Below are 19501 nucleotides of genomic sequence, written 5' to 3' on the forward strand. Positions count from 1 at the left end.
ATTCATAATATGTCCTACTCACATCTAAAACTTTAACTTGGACATATTTTGCTTTCTCGTTTTAAGGCTCACCCTACGTTTTTTCTAACTAAAATCAAAAAAATGTTAGACAAATGTTTTATAAACATTATGGTGATTTGCATTAATTCAATCCCAAAAAAAAAAATTAAAAAAAAAAAATTGTAATTAACAACAAACTTTCAATTTGAGAGGCGGGTATGGGTGCCGTCGCTCCGGGAACCATTTATTAGATAGCCAAAACCACTGCCATATGTCATCCCAAATGATTTGCTTCATTTGGTGACTTTGTAGGGGTGACCAGGACATGTCACCATGGGAGGGTGAGGTCCGTTCAGGTTTAGCGGTTGTGCATTCCCACCAGATGCGTGCCGTTCCGGAGCAGGAGATTTCTATCTTGTTCTACCTTTTTTCTTCCCAGAACTTTTTATCTTTCCTTACCTTAAAAATACCCACCGCACAGAAACCCCCATAAAGATACCCCCCCACAATACCCCCCAAAGATGACATAAGCCCTGAGAGAAATTATTTTACATTATCCTAGAGGGGTAGACAGAGAGGATCCACCACACATCCCTCTGCACACAATCATTCACATTTACACATCGTATTATCTCTTCATATTTTCTCCTGACACTTTTTCCGTTGATCCGCTCCACTTTTCCAAACAAAGAGTTCCTTTCTGATACGTGTTTACTGCGCTTTATTCAGCATTGTATCTTTGTCGACCTCTGCATTTGCCCAACACTGTTTTAGAATTATTCAATATATCACAATGAGTAACATATTTAATTTCCGGAATTTAAGGTCAAATCTGTTATTTTCTAGAAATGGATCAAAAACAGTTCAAGCGCATCCTCCCGGAAATAATTAGCATCGGTTTGTTAATTGCTCAAGTCCTAAGCGAGCCAATGGATTTTCTGTCTTCCGTCGACAGGCTGGATGTTGTGCCGGTGTCGTTCGTAGCACTTGGCAACAGTGATGTATCTCCTTCTAACATCTCATCTGATGTTGCCAGCACGACAGAGTCTCTGCAGCAGGCTATCAGAAGGCAGGAGAACCTGGAGGAGAGAGGGTTTGAGAGGAATTCAGCCCTATCCAGAAAGAGAAGATATCTAATTTTTCCCGAGGGTAGCTCCTTGCAAGTTGGTTAGTCAATTGATTCAAATACTGTGGTTAAGCTAAACTTTTGGATGATTAAGCTCATATTATAATAGTGTTTCTGTACTTTGGTATTAAAACTCATCTTTGAAATTACATAACCAGTATTTTTTATAAGCTGAATCACTAAGAATGGGTTGTTTCATAGAATTTGAACAATTCATCAAATTTCAACGTTCATTTGCGAGTTCTGTGAATGTCCAATTCAAGTTCTGTTATAATATCATTATAGGCAGTTACTTGAAATAACTGATATAATAACAGAACTTTGAAATTTGAACAATTGTTCAAATTCTCTGAAACAACCCGTAATAAATGTATTTTTAAGTATTTATAATAATAAAAATAAATTTTACAATAAATTCTATCAAATTTTGGTGTTAATATACGAAATAAACCTCGGTACTATCCAATTAGGATTTGGCTTAAGTGAAGTTAAGTTTTGCGCTGTTTACTTATTGTATGAAGTTTCGATGGAGGTTGTTTCAATCCTCTGTCAATCCATTTGTTTTAAAAAGATTTTAAGACATTAAACCCTTTCACACCCGCATTATTGTTTCCACATATATAAAATATGTAATGCTTGGTAATACCTCAGAAAATTATTTGAAGTCGAAAACATGTCCATCACTACCAGTGTTAATTTAAATGAACATTGAAATTCATTTACAATATTCGTGAAATGACTGTGATCAGTGAATTGAACAGATGTTATTATTAGAGAACACATTCTAATTTCGAGATGAAAATATTGATATCTCACCTTAAATGAAGTAATCAATGACTGCAGAAATTCGATGAAACTCACAATCAGCAGATGTCAAAATATTATATTTAGTCACTGTAAAAAAATTCACAAAGTTCATGTTAATTTGAATTAACACTGGGGCTGAAAGGGTTAAAAAATTCACAGGATTTAATAGCCAGCCCCTGGGGAAGAAGGTTCAGTCCTCACTCAAACCAATAAAATTATAATTATCAATAAAAATAGATGAATTACAGTAAAAATACTTTGTTTAATTGTGTGATTAAATTTAAATAATGCACGAGATATTTTAATCAACCCTTTTTTCTAGTTTTCTGTCTAACTTACCTTTCAAACATCCCCATCGCTGATGTGTTCTACCTGGGAGCTACCGCCTCTCTTGCCTGGGAGCTCCCTCAGGACCCTTACTCCCCTTTCGAGCACCACGCGGAGGCCCTGCACAGGAAGGACGAAGGGGACCTCGTCTATAAGGACATCAAGGGCTCCAACAAACTGAGTGGCTGGGGGGACAGGATACTTGTTAATAAGTGAGTTAATTGCTAATTGACGGTAATTTGACGAGACCTCGGTAAACATTACCATAGACGTGCAGAGGGATAGATTTGAATACAGTCCTAATGTTTCAGCTTCTCTTTAAGATGAGTAAAAAAAAACTTAATTATTTTAAATTTGTAAATTTTCAGTCCACGTCAACTTCGGATATAGTACCGGAAAACGTCCATTAACATTTTAATATGACAATAGGCCACTTGCATGGATTTCATAACGACTTGGAAAAAATCGTGTGGATAGATCTTTTTACTAAGATTACGAAAATGTTAGTAAAATTTTGTAGAAATGTACATTTATTTTTATTTTTAAATAAATAAATCGATTATTTGGGCTCGTGTCGTCACTACATGAAAATGTCCCGTCTACTGAAAATGTTTCTATTAATTTTGTAAAATTCCACACTGATTTAATTTTTTTATATGGCATCACTTTGATTTCAGGCGAATTTTTGAATTCGTTCACTAGATTTATTGTTTGTTCTCTGCGAACTTTTCATTTGGTTTGAATTTTTGACAGATGTGAAGAGAACCCCGTACAATTTAGATGTCGGTACGTGTTTTAGAGGTATAATGGTTATGGTGCTGATTTTATCAAAATCAAATTTTATAATATTCTTATTATTATTATTATAATTTACAAGTACAAGTATATTACATTGGATTTATTAATATAGACGTTGTACATTATAATGATTTATGATCAATAAGATGGATCAAGGAAAAAAATATTTATGAGATGTAATATTTTTGGTATGCCTCGTTATTCTGCTGTGTCATTCGTGTGGAAAAAGTTCTTTTTTTAAATGATTTTCGGCTATGTAATCATTTTTTTTTCTCACCTATAAAATTATGTCCCGTCTTTCCGATTTTTAAAAAAAGGTCTTGATTTTTCGGATTGAAATTTTCAAAAAATCCCCAGGGTTTCAAAAATACGATTAAAAAAATAATAATAATACAGAATGTCTTAGAATATTTTCCTTAACCGGAAAAAAAAATAAAAAATATGATGCAAGTGGCCTATTGATGATAACAATTCTGTAAATGCATTTTTTTAAATAAAAAAAAACAAAATAAAGAATAACACTAGAAGTGCCTTGTGGGCCTATTTCGTGATTCAAATAATTGCCTTATGTAGGCTTAAATGTCCAATACAAAACTGTGATTACGAGTTTCTATTTCGACGGTGATCTACGGTGGCAGGCGAGTGTAAGTGAGACAGAGCGCTGGGTTATTGGACAAAATGGAACATTTGTTTCCGTTCAAATTTTGTTTTTCCAGCAGCTCTCTAATTGGGTTTTAGCAGTGTGTATAATTGCGACTTACCTTAAAGCTATACCTACTAAAAAGTTCTCGGACTATAGATATGAATGAAGAAGGACAATCGTTTCATAGATTACTTTTATTTTTATTTATTTACTAAAAACACAAGATACGCCGACAATATTATTACCAGAAGATGAACGCGGGAAAGAACTATGAAAGAGATTTGACGTCTCTGTACGGACGTTCGAGTCGGAAAAATTGCGAAATCCGCCGCAATAGTTTGTGGCGGCAACGTGTCGTTTCAGGTTGGCAAGCTGGTAGACCTTGCCAGTAACTAAAACTTAAATTCGCGAGCGCAGTTCCTACAGGGTTAAACTAAAACCTCCTAGATCACAGAAGGTTTCCGGTAAATCTGCAATTTGTTCACAATATTATAACATGTTCTGCAATTTTTTTTTCATCTTACTAGTCAATTTCTGACGTTTTTAGCATTTTCAATGTTGTTTATTGTTCTATTACCTGTGAATTTTTCTATAAAGACATATTTTCAGTAGTTATTTAACTCAATAATGTTACTAAAGTAATACTCTTATTCGTTACAAAACAAACGATTTTCGGTAATAAAACATTTTGTCGATGAAGACAATAATTCGTCACCCAATAAATGTTCTCTTCTCGTGATTTTTTATGGTGACGGAACTTGAAGATTGAAGGAGAAATATTACGGCAAGTAGATATTTTTACAAATATTTTTATTAAAAATTTCTAGGTTGACGGGAAAGCCCATACAACCGTTCGCCAAAGACTACTACTCAAAGCAAAAGGATATACCATTACGGTACTCAAATGAGATTTCCGAGAATAGATCTCAAAGTTCCGGGAGAAAAAGGGTGATAGTGAACCCTGTGTTTGCTAAAAGAAGCACCGGAGGAAGAAAAAGGAAGTCAAATAAGAAGAAAAAGCGGGCTTCAGTGATGCCAGTAGATCGAGAAGCCATGCATGAGGAACAAAACGATAGAAAACACTTAGCACCCGAATATATGAATCCTGAAACAGTTGAGTTTCATAGACTGAGTCGACGCGGGCTATACGAAAAAATCGAGAGGCTCATTGTAGGGTGAGTAACTCCATTAATTTTTGAATAAATATGAATAATTTATATGGCAGAGTTGTCAGGATAAAGTTTGTCTCGTCACCTCGGCTCTGATGCGGAATTATTCATAGAATTATGGTGGCTTTAAAAATGTCGTATTTACATAATTATTTAAGCGCGGAAAAATATTTAAGTAAAACCTTGATTTGCGTAATTATGTCACACTCAATTTGCGTTGTTTTAAATGCCTACATTGGGATGTTACGCATTTAAATGAAGCAAAATGATAGAAATATTTACTTAATTTTTTTTTGCTCACTAGAATATAAATTTTAATGTGTGTTTAATAATATTTTGATAAAGAAAATACTTTCCTTACATGAATACTTATGCCTTCCTCCATCAATATGTTACATACTTCGAAGTCGTCTAAAACGTATTGATAAACAGGTTTCATGCTAACTTAACACAGTGACTATTCAACACAATTTTAAAAAGTGATATAAAGTCATTAAAAACGGTGAAAAATAAATAAATGTAAACCTAACCTAACCTTACCTACCATACTTGTACTTAACCCAGTTAATAAATTTTTTGTTTCATCACTTTCCATGACTTTATATAAATTTTTAAAGATGTGAAAAGAGATGAATTATCATTTTGATGATTTATAGGGTCACCCGTTAAACAATACCAGTCTTCGACGAAAAGGTTTTATTAAAATATCGTTTAGTGGTAAAACTCAAAAATAAGTGTAAAAATATTGCAAAACACTTTATTGTAAGATTTTTTTTTGACATAAACGATGTCATTATTTTGTTCTCAAATGGTAGACTTTTAACCAAACGTAATGTGGCGTAGATATAAAAACGATGTCATTATGTTGTTCTCAAATGGAGGACTTTTAACCAAACTTGATGTGGCTTAGATAAAAAACGATGTCATTATTTTTTTCTCAAATAAATGACTTTTAACCAAACATAATGTGGCGTAGATATAAAAACGATGTCATTATTTTGTTCTCAAATGGAAGACTTTTAACCAAACATAATGTGGCGTAGGTATAAAAAACGATGTCATTATTTTTTTCTCAAATGGAAAACTTTTAAGACGAAATAAGATCCTAAAAAAATATCAGTTATGGGCGTGAACGCGATTTAAGTGGGCGAAGCAAATTAGTTTCACACGCGCTCCGCTCGAATTAAATATTATAATATTTCGGGGTGCAGGGGAATGAAGTACGTTGCAATGGGGAACACCCGACACAACGAACAGTTCGAAGTCAGAGCAGCGATGAAATCCACTAGATGGTACCCATGAGTAAGGTTTGAACATGAAATGCTTAATAATGGGCGTCTTTCAAACTATGTGAATAGTAATATTAAGTTGAATGTGCATGTTTTAGGCAAATTTCGATAGAAACGTTACCTATTGCAGAAGGAGCTCATGATTTTATGATTCTTATCAGATTTCTGTAACCATACTGCTAGACGGTAGGCAGTAACTTATGACTCGTAACCGACGTGTTCTTCATTGACAGATGTCAAAGCAATACGGTATTCAATCACGAATCATTTTCATAATATCTGATCATAATTATATCTGAATATATTGACAAGATAAATAAAATATCAGTCATTTTCAATATTTATTATTATCGTTTACAAAAAGTTACATAAAACAAATAATTATGTAATGTAAAAAGCATAAGATGCAACTTTTTTTGTATAAAGGCCATCATTTATTATAATATAAGTTAGAAATAGTAAAAATAATTTTATATAAAAAACGAAAATAATTATTCAATAAATAGCATTTCGTCGAAATCTAAACGACGATTTCCAAATTGACGTTCTTTACATACAATATCTAAGATATGTGGAGGATCACGAACATTCATAGACCTTGTGACTCCAGGATCGATAAGCTCGACAAGAATGCAATCCATTTAAAAATTAGTTAATTTAATAAGCATTTTTTCTTCCCAGAACTTGTCATCTCGAAGTATACGCTCAACTATCTCTAAGTTAGATAAATACAATCATAAAAAGAGTCGTGCTGCGAAATTCTATTTAATACAGTTAAAGAAAAAATATGTCTTCTATTCTCCTTCCTTCCAGAATAACGGGTTTCTTCTCGTCCTGTGTAAACAAAACTTTTACTTTATTTACGTCAATTTTTTTTTTTTTTTAAATTTTTTTTATTAAAAGTATACAATACAGAATATAGTATATTATATAAAGCATTGTACTCCCAGGAGTTAATAAACTCATTGCGGGAATGATACGCATTACATGAAACATATAGCTGTATGTATTAAATGGACACATGGTGGGACATACACAACATTATTATTTCAGATAGTCATTAATAAGATGAAGTTTGAGCATGTTAGTTTGGGTCTTTTTACATTGACTTGCACATTTGATCTCGTTGGGTAGTTGATTATATTTTGTGTGAGCTATGTATTCCAGGGATCTTAGTCCATATTTTGTTGATTTGATTTTTGGTATATGTAGTTTGTTGTGATTTCTTGTGTTGTGTTGGTGTACGTCGTAATTGTAATAGAGTGTAGTGTTGGAATGTGCCGAGTGTTGAATTACTTTTAATATAGTTTTCGTTATTTCAAAAGTGGGAATGGTATTAAAATGAAGTATTTGGGTGTTTCTGTAGATGTCTTTGACATGTGTGTCCCAAGGTAAACTGAAAATATTTCGCAGGGCTCTATTTTGGACGACTTGGACTTCTGAAATCATTTTTTTTGTAGCAAATCCCCAGATTCCGGCGAGATATATTAGATGTGAGTGAATCATAGCATGGTAAATCGATTTTAATAGAGAGGGAGGAAGTAACCCGCGAAGTCTATATAAAACACCAGTTATATGAGTAATTTTGGATAGAACATGTTTAAATTGGTGATTCCGTGTGAGTTGTGAATCAATGAAAAGGCCAAGATATTTTGTAACATCAGCCCTTTCAAGGCGGTTATTATCAAGACTTATATTAAGACATACATTTTTTTATTTGCAAACAGTATGTAATGTGTTTTTTTTATGTTTAGGCTAAGTTTGTTTAATCGCAGCCAGTTTGCCAGGCAAGCTACATCACTTTCCATTTCCTTTTCAAGTTCGTTTAAATCATTATTGTGATAAAGAATCACTGTATCATCTGCATAGAGTTGTATTGTACCCTTAAGTCCCCATTTAGCAATATCATTTATATATATTAAAAATAGTAATGGTCCAAGTACGGAGCCCTGAGGCACGCCACATTTCATCGTTCCCATGCTGCTTGTCCCCTTTCCAACAAAGGTCTGACAGTGTCGGTTAGAGAGGTAGCTACACAGTAACTTCAGGGGAGTGCCTACTATGCCTAGGTGTTCTAGCTTCTTTAGTAGTATCCCATGGTCAACCGTATCGAAAGCCTTTTTTAAATCTATAAATAAGCCTGCAGCATGCTTACCCTGGTCTATATGCTTTTGGAGGGCGTATACAAAATCGAAGGCAGCACATTTTGTGTTAGATTGGTTTCTGAATCCATACTGTTGGGATGCGAGTAAATTGTTTGATAGGAGATATTTAGTGAGCCTAAGCTTAATAACCTTTTCAAAAACTTTAGAGACGACAAAGAGGATGGATATAGGACGGTAATTAGAAGGATTTTTTTTGCAATCATCTTTGTAAATCGGAATTATTTTTGCTATCTTTAGTTGATCTGGGAAGATTCCACTATTCAGGGATTGATTAATAAGAAAAACAAGGTGGTCAGCTAATATATCTTTGCAAAAGTTCAGGTACACTGGTGTAATTCCATCTAAACCTGGAGATGCATTAGACTTTAGTTGAGAGATGATACTGAGAACTTCTGTTTTATTTGTTTTGGCCATGTATAAGGACTGGATTGCTTTTTGATCCGTGTTTATAGTGATAGAATCATCTGGATATGATGCAATTGTAGCTGCTAAGTTTTCCCCAACTGATATAAAGAAGTTGTTAAAAGTTGAAGCTATCTGTGTTGGGCATGTTATTTCTTCATTCTTAATGAGAAGAAATTCAATTTCATCTTTCTGGGGTGTCGAGCTATTTGTTAGAATTGCATTTATTATTTTCCATGTCTGTCGCGGATAACGCAGGTTTTCTTTAAATATAGTCGTGTAGTATTTGGTTTTAGCATATCTTCTATAGTTGGTAACTTGATTTCTTGTTTTATTTCTCAGTGCTGTGAATATATCACTTTGCTGATTTTTTTTCCAGATTTTAAACGCATTGTTGCGCTGTTTGATAAGTGCATTTAATTTTGCATCAAACCATGGAGTATTACCCCTCCGTTGGTCTCCTATGCGTAACTCAGATTTATGTTGGGATGATTTTATTGCTGTTTTGATGTATTCATTAAAATTATTATAGATTTCATTGGCATTACTGGTGGTTTCGTGTGGAAAGTTGTGGGATTCTACATATGTTTTTAACATGTTTTTATCGGTTTTGGTGTTGTTTGAAAAAGAATGTATTCTATTATTAGTGTGATGTTTCAAGCTGTTTTGGTAATCTAATATCAAAATGTTATGATCACTTAGGTAGGCATCTATATTTGCAGTAGTTGAGGAAATATTTTGTCTGTTTGAGATGATATGGTCTATTAGAGAAGTAGAGGTATCTGTTACTCGTGTAGGATAGGATGTGTTACATATGAAACAGTTGTATGAGTCTAGCGTGTTGATGTATTTAAGAGATGTATTATTTTTTTGAAGAATGTCAATGTTGAAATCACCAAAGATAAGGGTATCATCTATACAGTTATTTAAAATAGATTCATGATACATTAAGAATTCGTTAATGTTTGAGGTAGGCTTTCTGTTTATAACATAAATATTTAACGGTTTAAAATTTCTATTACGGATATATAATTGAAAACAATATGTATGGGAAATATGTATTTGAAAATTTTTTACGACTTCAATACGTTCATAATAAAATTATATGTTTAAATCAGAATTTTTCTCCGGTGAAATCGGTCCTTTCGGCATCGGATTATTGATATATTAAGTATTTTCGTGATTAAATAAAAACAATATTAGAAACATTATGTTAATTCACTTTTCAATCAAATTTTGGAATTATACACACGAGCGTATAAGTACGTATAGACGGGTATATACAAGTGTATAAATTACCTGCTGTAATATAGATAGAGGTGGTATATTGCTGAGTCTAGAAGCAAGCATTAATTGCACATTTTTCTGTGTTCTTTATTCTGCCTTTGATTTTTTTCACCCTGCTTACTAGCGGATACCTGTTCTTTTTTTCTTTGTTGCCATATGCCTTTGCCTTTGTTGTTATATGATATTGGTCGGTTTTTGTATTGATTTGTTGATTATAAACGTACCTACATGTTATCTGGGTTATAAATGTGAGAATGTTGTCGATATATTTGGGGATTCCGTATTATAGGCCAGTACACATAGCGCCAAAAAGGGGGTTGCGATCGTAATTATTCCGGTAGTCCCAATTTTTTTATATGTTTTATAAACTGATCCCATGATGTATAATCTGAATTTCCGACCATGGCGCACCTGTGCTCGCGCCACCATTTAATTAAAAACCGGCTGTAATCGCGCCAAAATCTAGTTTTTCCAAAATATCTCATTCTCAATGCAAATTTTGGCTAAATTAGCTAGATAATTAAAGTAAAACATAAAATTACCTACAACTTTTGTGAAAACAATTTTCTTCAATCTCTAATAGGTACCGAGGTAGAAAGTCGTAAAGGTGCGTATATTTTTGAAAAAAACAAGTTTTTTGCGCGACTAGCTTTGATTTTTTGTAAATATCTCGTTTCCAGTACAATTTTGTGTAAAAATTATTGATACTAATTTTGTAGAAAATAAAATTTCATAAAATAAATAGGTATATAATTTATGTGTTTTAATTCTAATACGTATCCAAGCTCTAATCCACCAAAACCAGGCCAAAAATTGAAACAGAGGTAAAGTGTTTTAAATTTCATTCCTTAATTTTATTTTTCTTCAACAATTATTGTTGTGAGAACATATCAGTTGACAACATTCGTCATGCCTGCGTCAGACCTAGCTATAAGGGGCTGGAAACGGCATGCACGTTAGTGTCATAAGAACTAGAGCCAGCAAATAGTGAAAACTTTTCAGGTTCATTCATCTCTGGTCCGTGCTGAAAAATAATGTCAGTTTTTGTTAATTTTTTTAGAGCGCTTATTTAATCATATAAAATTAATATTATTTACTTTATATTTACAGAAATTGTGAAAAAATTACCATGTTGAGTGTCGGTATAGTGTTTAACACAATACTCGTATTTTCTTTATTATTTGCAATATTATCTGGATGAAGTCTTGCGGAATTTTTCCTAAAATGAGAAATATTGTTAATTATTTATACTGTCTCTATTCCCTAATTATTTAGAGATGTATTAAGACATGCCCGACAAACTTTCACCAACAATTCCTGAGCTTATTTGGTGTAAAAAATGCATTTCGGTAAAAATAAAAATATGTCACCGGAAATCAAAATTAATTTACTTCTTATATTCCAAATTCAATATGCTCAGAAGTTTATCGACTGCGTATATATGTATATATCTACATATATAAAATTATTTAAGCTGACATTGTACAATTATGTTCTGTAAAAAACGTATCCCAAAGATCTATTTTTATGTGTGTATTTAAGTAGTACCTTCTCCATTCCGTTAAACATTTTCCTTGGTGCCGTAATTTTGTTCGGGATAAAACTCCTTTTGTCTTCTGTTTTCCCATATTTAACTGAAACGTAAGTATATATTAGCCAAGAGATTTAATATAAATTGGTTCAATTTTACCTTAAATTTGAAAATCATTTCAACGTAAGTAAGTGCAGTAACTTGGGGAGATAATTGCACAATTCTATCTACAACAAATGATCTAACAATCTAAACTTAAAAGATTAATGACTCTTTTTAATATTCGAATGACTTTAGGTACTTTATAGGTGACATATGTCTAATTGTCTGTATGGAGAAAAACTTTCGATGTAGAGTTTTTGTTTTATGGAAAAAAACTTTCGAATTTCAAAAATTTGTTGTTGGGTAATTTAACTGGTTTTGGTGGATAAGAGCTTGGATACATATTAGAGTTAAAACACATAAATTAAATACCTATTTATTTTATGAAATTTTATTTTCTACAAAATTAGTATCAATAATTTTTTCACAAAATTGTACTGGAAACGAGATATTTACAAAAAACAAAAGCTAGTCGCGCAAAAAACTTGTTTTTTTCAAAAATATACGCACCTTTACGACTTTCTACCTCGGTACCTATTAGAGATTGAAGAAAATTGTTTACACAAAAGTAGTAAGTAATTTTATGTTCTACTTTAATTGTTTAGCTAATTTAGCCGAAATTTGCATTGGGAATGAGATATTTTGGAAAAACTAGATTTTGGAGCGATTTCGGCCGGTTTTTTTCAAAATGGCGGCGCGAGCACAGGTGTGCCAAGGTCGGAAACTCAGATTTTACATCAGGGGACCAGTTTATAAAACATATAAAAAAATTGGGACTACCGGAATAATTACGATCGCGAATCGGTAATTGCCCGGGAGTATTAGTAATGAAACGAACTCTTCACAAACACTTTATTGAAATATAAGAGAATACCACTCCTTAGTAAAAAAAACTCCTTTTATTTTACCATAATTTATTAGATATTCCATTGTTACAACTAACATGACTGTATAATTAGAAATTAATGTAAAAGCCCAGTAGGGCGTAAATAAATAAAACTAGGAAAACGATTCTAGTGAAGGGGCACTCTATAACATTCTGTGCCGCTGGTTGTGACAACCGGACAGACAGCCGCGTCGCGTGAAAAAAAAGATTAATAGTAAAAAAGTCTACTTGGGCTAGAAATGATATATAATAACATAATGACAATACTTTAGTGTCATCTTTTTTCTCAAGTGCCTACACATTTACGCATTTAACAATGTATTCTTTTGTATTGGTTATTATTTATATTTATATTTATTATTTATATAAAAAACCTTTACTCACTTGAGGAAGAAGTTAAATTATAAAAAACAGAAAATTTCACTAATAGATTTCAAAGTATCGTTTGATTAAATAAAAAATACGTAAAAGAAATGACCGGAGCGACCGGCCGGGTGACACAACCTTACAGGCCGGAACTTTCGCGGCGTCTGAATCAATACGTAGTAACTCCTTGTCAACCCGCACACAAATATACTACGCACAATAGAGAGTTTTGAAGTACTGGCGGTCGTTTTTCGTGTATCTGGCCAGAAATTGGATTTTCGCGAGTGTTTTTATTTTAATTAATTCTTATGAATACATTAATAAAATCTCTAATCTTTTGTGAGGGAGTCGTCGGGAAGTTACTAATTCATCGTCTAGAAAAATAAAATCTGGTACTTGCCGCTTATCTTACAACATTTTACATTTAATAAAATGTACTTATCGTTTTACATAATATATTTAATTGTAAGGTCCTGTTTTTATTAATCTTAAATATAAATAACTTGCATCCCTTCGAATCCCTCTAGAAACATTTAAGATTTTAGTAATAAGCTCATCAGAAATAATTAAAATGTGAGCGTCGGGGCAAATCCCCGTTATCAGGGTATTGTGTCGCCTTAACGAAACATAATGTGGCGTAGGTATATAAACGATTTCATTATTTTCTTCTCAAATGGAAGAGTTTTAACTAAACCTAATGTGGCTCGGGTATAAAAAAATGATTTACCTACAAATTACTATAAAAATGATTTACCTAAATAATTTTTTTATCCATTTTTATGGATAAAAAAATTATTTTATATAATAGAATATATAAAAGATAGAATATATAATAGAATATATAAAAGATAGAATATATAGTAGAATATATAAAAGATAGGATAGAAAACAAATTTTTAAATAATAAAATAAATTATGTATTTCATTTATTTTGCACTTTTTAAATCATTATTTTCAATGTATGGAGCTCTTAATGGTTAATATTCCTATGAGGTCACCATCACAACGATATTTCTTGTCTTTTACGAGTACGAAGAACGCTGAAGATATAATTTAATGTCACTAAAAACTCTTTAAATATAATTCATTTTCATCAATAAAAAAAGTAATTCTGATGAATTTTAAACGCCTCAATTTTAATTTCTTTAAATTTAAATCCTCAAGCTAATTTGTTTGGTTTTTGGGACAAACAGCTATTACTCGTATAGTCAAATTATTCGCTTTTCAGAGTCTCATGGAAATCGTTGTGTCTCCCTTATCGTCATAGTTAGAAATATGAACTAAACGATGTTAGAAAGAGAAAATACCAGGCTTTATATTCAAATATAGAAATTAATCAAAGAATAATTAAAATTGACATATCTCTGAAATCAAAATTTCGTCAGCAATTTGAGAAAAAAAACTTTATGAATTTTTAATTTATTTATTTTTATTGTTATGAAACGACAAAAAGTGATAAGGCAACAATGTAAATAATACATTTGGCAACAAAATATGAGTTTTTTCGTTGTTGTTAGGTTTAGTTTAGTGTATAGACAAAATAGCGTAAGGTGAGCCTATTAAAAACTTTTTATGTTTGTATTTCTAATAGAATGAACGCGTTCATCGCCAAAAACAGTGTTTTTGGATACGTTCAGAAATGTTCCAAATCCATACAAATTCAATATGCTAGAGGCCCGAAGAGTTAAAATTACCTGTATACCCCTGATATATTTAAAAATGAAGTTCTTACTTCTCTCTAAGGATTGGTTGTTTCATAAAATTTGAACAATTCATCAATTTTGAAAGATTAAAATTGCTTAAATTAAAAGGCGCTTTTCCAATTTTGTTTTTATTTAAGTTTTGTGAAACATCTGACACATAATTTTGTAGTATCAGAACTCCAATAAAACTTTCACAGAATTTGAAAATTAACTTTAAAATATGATTAATTGTTCAAATTCTTTGAAACTACTCATCTTTAATCTTTATGTGCTTTAGTAGCACTAGAAACATTGTGTTCTAAGTTCATTAATTTGATTCTTAATTGAATTTTGTATGTGTTGTTTACAGCATGGGATATCGCGGCAGAGAGTGTGTTCTCAAGACAATTTGCGAGATGGGACAAGACAGATTGGGGAAGCAAGGCAGTTTCTTAGAGGAAATAATGAGAGTTATTTTCACGTAAGTTTTAATTAGTTTTGCGAATACTATGTAAAACTAAAATCAGTTAAACTTAACCCCGAGGTACGGAGAAGTTAATAAAGTAATTTGTTTACCTGGGGCAGAGAATTTCGTTTAAACAGGTTCCTAAATAACAAATGGCAACATTTAAATCTGGTTTTAATTACCGCAGTATGGGCTCTGTTCGGCGAATATACCCTTTGTTGAATTCAATGCGATACTTTGCTAATGTTTTCAATTTGTGTTAAATTTATGTTGGATACAAAATTGACTTTTGAAAATTCATAAGGTTTTCGCTAACTAAGAAACTACTCGTCTTAAGATATTTTTGATTAAGGCGACATAGGAATCGTAATAACAACGGGGGTTTGCTCAAGGCTCACATTTTAAATATTTCTGATGAAAATCTCAAATGTTTCTAGAGGGATCCTTATGGATGTAAGTTATTTATATTTAAGCTTTCTAAAAACAAGACATTACCATTAAATATTTTATGTAAAACGGGTTGAATATTTTATAAAACGTTTTTCAACTCTAAAATTTACAGTAAACATTAGATTTTATTTTTCTAGACGATACATTAGTAACTTCCTGAAGGATCATTCTAGAAACATTTGAGATTTTAGTAATACTTTCATCAGAAATAATTAAAATAAACCTTATGGAAAGATTGATTTTCTAGGTCTGTTAGGGCAAAATCGACCGTTGGTCCGTCCATTACGACGGGCCGCATACCGAATATTGTTTTACACGACTTTATTACTTATGCCGTTAAGATACACACTTTATCTTAGACTTTTGATAAGGCAAAATCAACCGCAGGTCTGTCCATTACACCAGGGCCGCGCATCACATATTTGACGCTGGTTCAAATCGTTATTTCACAATTAACTCATTTAAAAAATTGTGTAGTATATTTGCGGCATGTTACGGAGTGTGAGATACTCTCAGTATCGCCCTGGTGGAAGACAGCGATTCATAATTGAAACATTGCTTGAAATGGCTTTGGCCGTATGTGGAGACGAGATCTGAATAACTAGGTAATTCCCACCCTCACCCACCCTCCTCTTCTAATCTCTTCCCTCCTTCCCCTCCCCGGTACCTTCAGCCTCACACAACATACCCCAATTGTGAATGCCATAGTCTCACTGGTTCCAGACAGTCGAGAGCTGTTTAACATTAACAAAAATATGCATATAAAAAGTGTGTGTGGCGGGTGACCATTTCATTTTTATACAAACCTTCAATTTTATTCCGAGATTGATGGAATTTTGTACAATGACTTTCAAAACGGAAGGCCACTATGTATACGAGATTTCCATAAACCACCCACCCCCTTTCCAACCCCTTAAATCAGAATTTTAATACTTCTTGATGATATTTTGCACCCTTGATAATGATTTGAGTAACTTTGCAGGTTACCACCAGGAAGAGAATTCGAAGACTACCATCACCAAGGTTACGACGAGGCTCAACTAACCACACGAAACTGCACGGAAATCTATCCCGAATGTTCCTTTTCTTTAAAATCTCTTCCTTACCCAAAATAAAAAAAGTTCAACGCGCAAATGTAAAAAATATTATTCAGTGTAATCGCAGCTTTACTTTTACGAGTCGTAATGCAGGAGTTTGGATGACATTCGAGAGGCGTTAGGTACATGCCTAGAAAGTTATTTGTTTGGAAACATGTTACAATTATTGCTTAAGATAAACAAATTAAATTCAAACCTCATAGAACAGTTGATCGAGCGCGGTGAAATAATCATTATAAAGGTGTGTTTATACGAACATTTTCTAAACCGCACAAAAATAAGAAATTTATAATTTTTTATTTGGGCATTAACGAAAAAAAAGGTTCTTATTAACTATCAATTACCCCCTCAAAGTTTCGCGGTTCTTTCTAAACGGAGAAAAATATTATTGGTGATTTATTAAAATCCTGTTAAAAACGGGATTGTTGGCTCTTTCCTAATAAACTTATAATATTCATAATATATCAACACACGTGTTCATGCACCTGCTGAAATGAAAATAAATAACACGTGTTAACATATATGACGTCGTGATAACATATTCGTGTTTTACTGAAAGTTTATTGAGAAACTTGTTGATTAATTTGTTAAGGGCCTGTAATCCCGTTTGAACCGTATAACGAATAATTTTTAAGAGGTTTTTACTAAATTAGCAATATTTTATGTTAGTAAGTTTTCTCCGTGTACATAAACTAGTTAAATATAAAAATAAACATAAAAATAAATTTTGTTTAGAGAATAGCCTGAAGGCAATTGCCCGTTAGACTCGACCCATATTGTACAATCTCAACAAAAACAGATAATAATAATATTTGCTTCTGGTCAGATTAAATAGTAAGTTATACTTTTAAAGAGGTGAAAGATTATGTTAAAAGTTCAAAGCGTTTTATATAACTTCATATTGCTCGCCGTACAATCCCAAACAGACATCTAACACCTAAAAAGATGATGTGTTATAAGTAAGGGCGTGGTGACAAAATGCGCTGTGATCAGCTAGCCAGGCTACATTTAACAATTATTCGACCCCCTCTCTTACCTACGTCAGGAGAAGGGGTCAAAACAATTTACGGAACATTGTAATTACGTGGCTGTCATCTGTAAAAGTGACAGATCCCATACAAAAAAATGATATTCCGCGGCAGTCCTCCAATTGGTCTGACCCCTCTTCCAAGGAAGATTATGGCGTAGTGTGTCTCCCCAACATATAATACGTATATGCCACTTCCAAATTATTTGCACATAATATACCGGAATGTGTCTAAAGTTTCATGTCTTCAGGCAATCTTTATAAATAAAATTTAAAGAGTAAACGTCCCTTAGTTTTGTGTTGTTAGCATTTTGAAAACTAAATAAATACTTAGCTGACGGGCGAAAATAATTAGAAATTGTGTATTTAAAATGATTTTTTTAGAAGTCTGTAAATATGAATTGTTTTTAATAAAGAAAAATTTGATTTCATTTTCATACAAATAAATCGTTTAGAAATGTACGTACACATAGGTACTCGTATGTTAAACAGTGATTTTTTAAATTTATTTATCGTAATCAGAAAATTTTTTAAAATTGTAACATGCATTTATTTATACGTCAAATCAAATCAATCATTATTATTTTTAATAAACCTATACATGGCGTCCAGGGGTTAAGTGCGGTAACTTCGGGAGGTGATTCTACATGATAAATGACTTTTTTAGAAATTTAAATGTTTATTTTCCCATACAAAAATATATTTCCAAAGAAGAATATTTATTTTCCCATAAAAACAATGCATATTTTCATAAAAAACTAACTTTAAACGTTAGAATTTCGAAAAAAGTTATAATTTTTTTACTTGTACTATCATGTAGAACCACCCCCCAAAGTTAGCGCACTTTACCCCCGGACACCATGTGTGTATATGTATATATATATATTTTAAAGGTAGTCGATATGTATGTCTACTTACTCTTGGAAAAATATTAAATCTGTCATCAAAGATAAATAAATTACAAAACGTATTTACGTATTTTATCAAAGATTGTATTACCTACTCATAATATTAAATTTTATTTTAATTCTTTCTGATATCATCTTTCTTAACATCATTTTTTTAACATACAATTTTTTTTTAATTTGGCTCCACACAGGTCATTTTTGGGGATGCTGTGTTAAGAAAATGAAGGAGAATAAGTTCAGGCAAGGAAAAAGGTAAATGAGGTGGGTAGGAACCGAAGGTCAGTTTGTCCAGGAGTGACGGAGATATGAATCAATCCACTGTGGTGAAAAGCGATGGGTAGAGAGAGTCTGGCTGGAGAGGTCAATAGGTCTCTCTCAACCAGTATCTCCCTATCCAGATGAAATAATGAACAAAACCATTAAATTAAGTTGTCAGAATCTCCTGGTATAGGCTGGACACATTTATATACACACAAAATAAAACGGTTTTTCTGAAGAAGCAAAACTCCAAATGTAAAAAAGGCCTTTTTACTTTTAAAATTTACACCATTGCATCTAATTTCAGGTCGTCATTTAGATCATGAGCTGTGGAGCTTGGAAGCATTACGAGAAAAGAAAAGGTGACCATTTTTTTTGTTCCATTTTTTAATATAGACATTTTTTAATAAGACCACATGCTGCAAAAATAATATCTCTGATGCGTGTGTGTGATAAAACCATATATGATCGTGTGAAAAATAAGGATATCCTCAAATAATGCAAGGTTGATGTAAGCGTAATGGGTAAGATTAAGAAAGGGACGCTCATAATGTTTAGACACGTAGAGCGAATAAACGAAGAAAGGAGAATATATGACGCAAATGTGAACGGTGAAGTAGGGGGCGCCCGAGGAAGACACGACACGATCAGGTGAATCAGACACTTGAGACAGGCCATGTCAAGAGTCAGAATAATATGTAGAAGAGTATGTTTG

The 19501-nt window shown here is 32.4% G+C and overlaps 1 protein-coding gene across 1 annotated transcript; it reads left to right on the top strand.

Annotated features, from left to right (window-relative positions):
- The first annotated feature begins 848 nt into the window (after positions 1–848).
- On the top strand, positions 849–19152 carry LOC149425964 (uncharacterized). The gene is made up of 6 exons (XM_089643968.1): positions 849–1167; positions 2256–2472; positions 4529–4876; positions 14951–15061; positions 16479–16573; positions 19094–19152. The coding sequence occupies exons 1-6, from the start codon at positions 849–851 to the stop codon at positions 19150–19152; spliced, it is 1149 nt and encodes a 382-aa protein (XP_089500094.1).
- Positions 19153–19501: the final 349 nt, after the last annotated feature.

The sequence above is a fragment of the Hesperophylax consimilis genome, chromosome 2, assembly GCF_061612785.1.
Source record: "Hesperophylax consimilis isolate HC1 chromosome 2, BYU_Hcon_1.0, whole genome shotgun sequence".
Lineage (NCBI taxonomy): Eukaryota > Metazoa > Arthropoda > Insecta > Trichoptera > Limnephilidae > Hesperophylax > Hesperophylax consimilis.